General features: G+C 42.6%; 1 protein-coding gene across 1 annotated transcript; it reads left to right on the forward strand.

Moving 5' to 3' along the window:
• Positions 1-6350: 6350 nt before the first annotated feature.
• lingo1a (leucine rich repeat and Ig domain containing 1a) lies at positions 6351-8207 on the forward strand (the record flags this gene model as incomplete). The annotated part of the gene is made up of 1 exon (XM_080504584.1): positions 6351-8207. Exon 1 carries the CDS (start codon positions 6360-6362, stop codon positions 8205-8207), a length of 1848 nt encoding a protein of 615 aa, XP_080360710.1. The 5' UTR covers positions 6351-6359.
• Between the last annotated feature and the right edge of the window lie 780 nt (positions 8208-8987).

Below are 8987 nucleotides of genomic sequence, written 5' to 3' on the forward strand. Positions count from 1 at the left end.
CAACAGTTAATTATTGATGTATGACGTATTAATACATATTGTGAGAAGTCAGACTGACGTCCCTAGTTTTGTACATGTGATGCTTATGCCATTACAGATCACTTCTAAACTCTGAGATGTTCCATGTCTGCTGCAAAAACAATCAAATTGTCACATTTTTAGAATGATTTTCAAAATGCAGACTTGCAGCTTTAAACGCACTCGGCACGCTTCACACAATGCTTTGATGATGTGTGGGATCAGACAGGAAACTCCAGATACCCTGTAAATGTATTTATTTTAAAGAGTTTAAGAATTATCTGAACACATATTTTGGAAACTATTTAGAAGAGTACTATTAAGAACATATGTAACTAATGTTAATTGCATCACTTACCTGCCATCCATCAATCAATCCAACCTTGCACACAAGGCAAACCGGTTCTCAATAACTGTAATTACTGTCATTTGAATCTCAGCATAACTTTGTTTTAAATTAACCTTAACCAAACCACGGCGGAAAAATTGACGCATGCTCCAGCCTCGAGAGTTAAAGTTTAATGCCCAACTTTCTCCTGCCGATTTAAACGGTCACAGCCTCGTTTATCGTGCTGTTTGACATTTTCACTATTTCCTTTCACATCATCGATGATAGGTGTAAGCAGCAGTTGGTCCTATGACCTACTGTAGGTACAAGTAGATGTCTGGTGGCACTCCAGCCTCTATTGGGAGAGATTTCAACTCGGTATCCCTACGATCCACCTCAACCGTTTCATATCTGATAAAAACTGAGATGAAGTGACCATTTTTAGAAAATTGTTCCAAGAACAAAGTTCTACCCATCGCCGAACCCAACAGACTCGTTCAGGGATGGCAATATATTTAAGGTTTCTTCTCTGGTGGTTCACACAGAGGCCAACGCCAGCCTGATCACTGGAAAGAGGATCTCAGCTGTGCAAGCAACACGAGCACCTGTGCAGAAACAAAAATGACCCTTTGGGGAGGTGAGGTTCAGGAGAGACGTGTCGACAGATTTCGCAGCACAGTTCTGTCAGGGACAACAGCCGGCCACTGTTGGAATTCTGCACCTTGTTGCACCAACCGGCTTCTTCACCGGGATCAGGGCTTTGCTGTCCATCTGTCGGGCGTCGGCTTACATCTAAGCCCTGCCATTTCACAGGTCCGGATCCTGCCCACAATCCCAGCAGGCAGCTTAGCGTCTCAATGACACGAGGGGTAACCTTTCTCTCGAAATTCAGCTCAGCAACACTATAGCTACGAGAAAGTGATCTTACTTGGGAGGGGGGCAGAGGTCAGAAGCTCTCCAAAGTGTGGATGTCAATGCGCACGTGTGTGAAAACCAGAAGATGCTACTTACTGTCGGAAAATAAACCAATAATCATCTTAAGAAGCAGCTTAACTGATATTAAATTTATAATCCCAGGAGCTGAATCTGACTTTTTTGAGGGACAAGAGCATACTAGCACATACAGTTTTAATAAATAGAGAAAAAAAAACATTTTACCAAAATGTTTTTGCATTGTTCAATACTAATTAAAGTCATACACAACATGTTTACAACTTCCGAACAATGGTATCACGGTGTTAGGTATGTATTTGAGGTTTTTCTAAGATAACCATGCAGATAGCTCTGTGTGCAGCGTTGCTCTGCTGGGTGTGGGCATTGAGGATTAACCTGCAAGCTGACTGAGCAGTTTACAGGGGAAGGGGCTTTAAAGGCTTTTAACACTTTGTGCTGAAGATAGCGTCAGCATCATCGCATGGATTTCCCAGAAGCTTACCGGTGTTTAAGCATGGTATTTAACAAGGCTCGGGGAGTGGTGTGACGTGACAGGTGAGGAGAAGCAGTGGGCTATGACTTGAGTTGAGTCTTATGGCAGCCCATTCCCTGCTTACAGCTGACTGCTATTGTGGCGAAGAAGCTCATTAAGACACGTGGGAGAGATTTAAGGGCGTGCTAAACATGTTGGGTATGACAACCAAACTGAAGTGGACACAGAGTCCCATGTTTGCACTTCTATTGACCGCAAAAATAAATTCAAGTAACAAGTTCTTTAAAAAAAAAAGTATTTTCTTTTTAAATAAGTTTTCATTGAATTGTCAGTCGACAGCCTCCAGTTTATACTACGTGCATTAAATACTGTACTGACCTGTTTTAGAAAAATATTAAAACTTTAAAACATAATTTCACCATTTCACACCAGATTTATTTTTTATATTCGTGAATAAACTGGCTACAAAATGCTGATCAAAATATATATGTAACTGTTAACTCACCATGTGGATGATGTCAAATACACAGTGAAACATTCTTAGACTTGAGTAAAATTGCATATTATGACAGATAATAGTATTTTGAGTATTTATAATGTCTTTATTTCACATATGCATAGAGGCAGATTTTGTAAAATGCCTAACATTTTATGAACATACAAATATGCACACATATCAAGGCATACATACGTATAAACACACATAGAAATACACATAAAACGCATATCTACTTTAACATGTCTGAAAAGGGTTAGGAAGAAGTACAACTTATGCAATCTGTCTTTATTTCACCTACGCATTTGCATTGATGTTGTTTACAGAATGTGCCTCTACGTTAAACATGATTTGAAAGTAATACATAAAACAGGATAGATTACTTGAAGTGACACGGTATGAAAGTTGATGTAAAAGAAATTCAAACACTTTTAAAAAATAATCATCAGATTCATTATTTTTTTCTCTTTGGGAACAATTTAGGTGACCAACTTATAAAGAGTGCAATTCAAATTGATAATAAAGCTGATCATCCTCCAGACACTTCCCAGTAAACCCATTTTAATGATATCAACTCGGACGTGAAGTAATGTAGCATGGGTGACCAGTTAACCCCCAGGGACAGTAAAAATCCTACCTGCCTCTTTAATTATGATTACTCATCCAGTCGGCGACTCTGATGCCACTCCATTGTAACGAGAGCGGAGGGCACCATCCACTGTTAATGCGATGCAACATCTTCAGCATCCCGGTGGATGCAGAGCATAAAGGCATTAATCTCACCATTCATTGATCGAGTTATTACTGGTCTTGGACCAGTGGGTCTTTGCTTATTGAGCACCGTTGTCTCATTTCTGGAACATATTCATTCTTTTAAGAAGCGCATCCCCCTCCCACTCCAGCCCCTCTCTCACTTCACCTCAATTAATGTAATTCTCTGGGAGCCTCCTGGAGTGCTGATTGGAATGAAGGGCTGCATTCAGACGACATGCCTGTGAGGGAATGATAACAGCAGATCATTAACAAAACAGGGCTGCAAATGTTTACCCGTGGAAGGCATTCTTCATCTTAATGTGCCCCTGTCTTTCCATGTTTTCCCTGCGTGTTTGCAGCTGAAGCCGCATGCCATAAATTCCCAAGCTGGTGTGCCATTTTGAACGGATGACTGTAAAACCTTTCTCTGAGAATGAAATTAATTAAATGATGGAGTAATTAAGCGAAGTGTTATGCTGTGGGATTTTTAACCCTGTATTGGACAGACCCACATAACCCACGCCAAATGATTGTGTAAATAAAGCGGGATGTAATGTAACATGTCAACTGAAAGAAGCAACAAGTGTTGGATCCATCAAATCTGGATAATCAGTCCAGGGTCCCACAATGATAAGATGTAAAAAATATGTTTTAATTTCCCTACAAGGATACACAGCAACTCCACCATGTGTGTAGATGTTAACTGAAGTGTGTCATTGTACCCATGGCTGCTGTTTCACGTTCTCTTACTGTTTTTGGTGTAATTTTGTGTTTATCCATTAATATTATAATAAACCTCTTATTGCATGCATCTCCCATATTGTAGCATTTTATCAGGATGAAATGTTATGCCGTGCAGGATGGGAGGTTTGTTAACACGGCATAGCTTGCTGATGTCGCAGTGAGGGTTTAGCAACAAGGGATTATGATTTGATCATTCTCCTGTTTAGGTCTCAGTGTCAGTGGTAATTGAGTTGGACATAATAGCATTTCATTGACTGATATCCAATATAAAATGGCCACATGATGAAGGCTGACAGATGAAGCTGAACCCCCCTGAAAGGCCACATTTCTCTCAGGTGGCTCAGCCTGGTACACACACACACACACACACACACACACACACACACACACACACACACACACACACACACAAAACCACTCCATCTCACCAGGCTCAGAAACGACTTGATCAATGTGGGTTAAGCAATAAGAATGATTAAGTATGGACTGCAGGCAGCTCGGGGCGCAGCGGGCTCTGGTGCAGGTCCTGATCTCACACAAACTCTCATCTAGGCCTGTTTTGACATCGCTTGATTACAGATGGTATCGGCAAAATCCCCAATCTGAACTTTGACCTCGCGGGGAATAAAATGAAATTGAGCCTAGTAAATTCCGCCCATAAAGCCCCTACCCACCCACACTGCCTATGCCCTCTCACACCCTGCATATGATGAGTCTGATGTCCACTTGTCTATTGGCTCACTGGTGGGAAAAAGTTGTCCGCGGTGACCACGGTGGTAGTAACATGTCACCCCTATAATTAAATGTCAGCCATGATATCACAGATTTTTCATCCTCCCCTTTTTTTCTCCATGCTCTCTTATCTGTCGAATGTGATTTGGTCCATCGGATTGTGCATTTTCTTTCCTCACTGACTCTCTGTGAATCCATAAGACATGTGCCACGTGGCCATTAATGGGGGGGGGGGGGTACTTTAAAGACAAATTCAGAGCAGGAGATGAAACTGCCTACCACTGGCAAAATTTCAGTGTGCTGTGACAACTGCCATCACGCGCAGACAGGAGTCCCCCAGAGACACGTCGAGAGATGAGTGCAAATTAGATGTGAAGGATTCTGCTTTAGTGGGGGGGGGGGTTTTTCCCCCTATTTCCTCTTGCACATTTTATCCCATTTCGGAATTACAATAATACCTCTTGCACCTGAAAGATTGGAATAATGTCCTAGGTGATCATTAAATGTTTCATTAATGAATACAAAACCTCTTATGCAACTAATATATCATAATTGCTGCCTGCATATTTCACACTTAATGACGTCAACACTATACCTGGTCCCATTAATTATTTCCTCTGCATTTACCTCTCAATTTTGCTGTGTTGAAATCAATAGTTAATTGCACTGGTGCTGTAAAACAGGAGACACACTAGTAGATGGCATTGAAATTAGATATGTTTTTTTTTTTGTTTTTTTTTAATAAAACCCTGTATTTATCTCTCTGTATCCAATCTCCCAGTGGTGTGCACTCTATATTTTATCCCAAAAGATTGCATGAGCCAAGTGTCAGCCACAGCACATACATCACACGTGCCACCATCCATCTTTTATCGTGTTCTTCCAGTACTGCCGCTCCCCCCTCTCCCCCCTGCTGTTCTAACTCATACAGCAGATCCCATCTTTAAGGGGGAGTGAAGGACAACAGCATTTTCTTTAAAAACGCCTTTCTGGTATGGGAACAAAATCACAGATGTGCTCAGCATACGTGTCTGTGAGTCAGCATGACTTGAGCTTAGTGGAAAATGCCGTCGATTTCATTCGACGCTGTGTCCCGTCACTTCACGTTGGGGCGATAGCATTGACTGATCGATTGTCTAGAAGGTGTGCTGTGAAAATGGTGTTTGGTATTCCAGCACAGACACAATAGAGGCTGTAGAGCACAATGTATGCAGATCGCTAGAAGGATTTTGACTTTGATTTTGTTGTTGGGATCGGTGCTTCCACTTCTATTTTTCACAAATCGGTCTCACGGAAGGCTGTGCATTCACTGGAGCTGCATTTAAAATACCTTGTTGAAGCTCAGTGGAAGCAAGTGAGAGATGCAGAATTCTAAATTGTATGCACTCTCCATTATACAAGCATACACCTTAGCCCTCGTAACCTCCATTCATCTTCAGTGACTTCATAAATGTTGCAGCATTATGCTCTGTTCCTTTCACTCCTGTTCAGTGTCCTATTTGATGATTGTGGCCATAATGTTATGAAATACACACAGTGTCCAGAAAGAAGTTTTCATTGCGGGCAGTACAGACTGCCAGGATTTCAGTTGTTTTATTGATTTCTTGCTCTACATTTAATGAGAAACTGCACCTCATGGCAGAGATTGGCATGTTTGATAATCATCCGGTTACTTAAAGACATACACACTCTTAGTTTCTTACGTTTTAAAATTTTACACAATCGTTTCATGATTAATAAATGCTGCCTTTTCATTTTTCTTTTTTTTTTTAAATGAACTGCTGTGATGTTGAATTCATTAATGTTTAATTTTCTAACAGAATGTTCCCCGTGTCTTTGCTTGTCCCCAGGTAACCGATAAGATGGCAGCCGGGGAAGCGACTGGGCACAGCTACCTGGTGGCTTGCTGGCAGCCCATTCTGCTCCTGATGCTGGGCACCGTGCTGTCTGGCTCCACCACGGGCTGTCCTTCCCGCTGTGAGTGCAATGTTCAGGAGCGTTCTGTGATGTGCCACCGCAAGAAGCTCATGACAGTCCCCGAGGGCATTCCTGCAGAGACCAAACTGCTGGACCTCAGCAAGAACCGCATCAGAACCATCAACCCAGATGAGTTTGCCAACTTTCCCAGCCTGGAGCATCTGGAGCTCAGTGAAAACACGATCTCCACCATTGAACCCGGAGCGTTTAACAACCTTTACGGCTTGCGGACATTGGGTTTGCGTAGCAACAAGCTCAAGCTGATCCAGCTCGGTGTCTTCACGGGCCTGAGTAATCTCACACAGCTGGACATAAGTGAGAACAAGATTGTCATCCTGTTGGACTACATGTTCCAAGATTTGTATAATCTCCGGTCTTTGGAGGTGGGTGATAATGACCTGGTCTTCATCTCCCACCGGGCATTCCACGGTCTAAGTAGCCTTGAGCACCTGAGTTTGGAGAAGTGTAACCTGTCCTCTGTGCCAACAGAGGCCTTCACACACCTCCACAGTTTGGTCACACTCAAGCTACGCCTCCTCAATATCAACGTCATACGGGATTACTCTTTCAAACGACTCTATCGTCTCAAAGTCTTGGAAATAGCCAATTGGCCATATTTGGATACCATGACCCCAAATTGCTTGTATGGATTAAATCTCACCTCTCTAACCATTGCGAATGCCAACCTGACCACCATCCCATATGTAGCCCTGCGACACTTGGTTTACTTGCGCTTTCTTAACCTTTCATACAATCCGATTCATACAATTGAAGGGAATAAGCTCCACGATCTACTGCGTCTGCAGGAATTCCACCTAGTCGGAGGTAGACTGGCAATGATTGAGCCCTATTCTTTCCGTGGTCTGAACTACCTGAAAATTTTAAATGTGTCCGGAAACTCTCTCAGCACTTTAGAAGAGTCTGCTTTCCATTCAGTCGGCAATCTGGAAACTCTCGCCTTGTATGATAACCCCCTGGCCTGCGACTGTCGACTGCTGTGGGTATTCCGCCGGCGCTGGAGACTGAACTTCAACCGGCAGCAGCCCACTTGTGCCTCCCCTGAGTTTGTCCAAGGAAAAGAGTTCAAAGACTTCCCGGATGTTCTGCAGCCAAACTACTTCACATGTCGCAAGTCGAGGATTAGGGATCGCAAACCCCAGCAGAAATTTGTCGATGAAGGGGCCATTGTTCATTTTGCTTGCCAGGCAGATGGAGATCCTGCTCCAGTGATAATGTGGCTATCTCCACAGAAAAAGTTTATCACCTCCAAGACGATTGGGAGGCTTTCCGTGTTGCCCGATGGTACCCTTGAGGTGCGCTACGCCCAGATTCAAGATAACGGCACATACGTTTGTATAGCCAGCAATGCGGGCGGAAACGACTCCTCTCTGGCTCACCTCCACATTCATAGCTATTCACCTGACTGGCCACACCAGCCCAACAAGACGTTTGCCTTCATATCCAACCAGCCAGCAGAAACTGGTGCTAACGATACAAGAGCCAATGTCCCTTTCCCATTTGATATAAAGACTCTGATCATTGCGACCACAATGGGCTTCATCTCGTTTCTTGGTGTGGTCCTGTTTTGCCTGGTACTGCTGTTCCTTTGGAGCAGAGGCAAAGGCAACACCAAGCACAATATTGAGATTGAGTATGTGCCACGGAAATCGGACGCTGGCATGAGCAGCAGCACGGTGGATGCTCCGCGCAAGTTCAACATGAAAATGATTTAACAGAGCTGTGGAATTTATTCGTTTTGGACCATGAAAATAAGACAAGTGGAAAAGAAGACATTTTCTTTCCTCTCATACAAACCTGTGGACCCTGGTCTGTTAACATAGAGTAATATGTTTTTCTTTTATCTTTTTTTTTTTCTTTTTTGCTGACTGACACTCAAGAGGGCAGTTCTTGACTTTCAAATCCAAGAGGGAGTGAAACCACAACCACTGTCTTAGGGCATTGGCGGTTTCTACGTGGCCTGCGGACGCATTCAGTGAAAGTTCAATTTGTCATAAGCAGTTCGTATTCCTATGGATTTCTAGTGGGGGACAAAAAAAAGCATCAGAAATGAAACAAAAACACAGCCGGAACCTGGGGGAGAAGATCACATTTTTCCCATTGCTGTTTCCTGTCGTTTGTTTTTTTTTTTTCTTTTGTGTTTGTTTCGTTGCAGCAGTTCTGGATGAAATTTTGTATGGCTTGAAGAGCACACATCTACACCGCTCATGTAATCCTTCATTGTACATCAGTGTTACAGTTGTAAATGCTCTGTACTACATGCGGTCTTTTTTTTTTTTTTACCTTATTACATTTATGATTGTTCTGTATATCATCAAATATATATTTGTGTCACAGATACCCAAAATTGTGTAACACAGCTACTGTGCCACAAAAACATATCAGACAAAAAAAGATTGTGGGACCTGAGGTCAGACAAAATTGAGATTTACGAGAGTTGCAAGATCTGGCCAAACAAGAATTTTGGAGAACCCATGAAAAGTTTTATAAAAGCA

This window comes from Blennius ocellaris (genome assembly GCF_963422515.1).
Source record: "Blennius ocellaris genome assembly, chromosome: 11".
Taxonomy (NCBI): Eukaryota; Metazoa; Chordata; class Actinopteri; order Blenniiformes; family Blenniidae; genus Blennius; species Blennius ocellaris.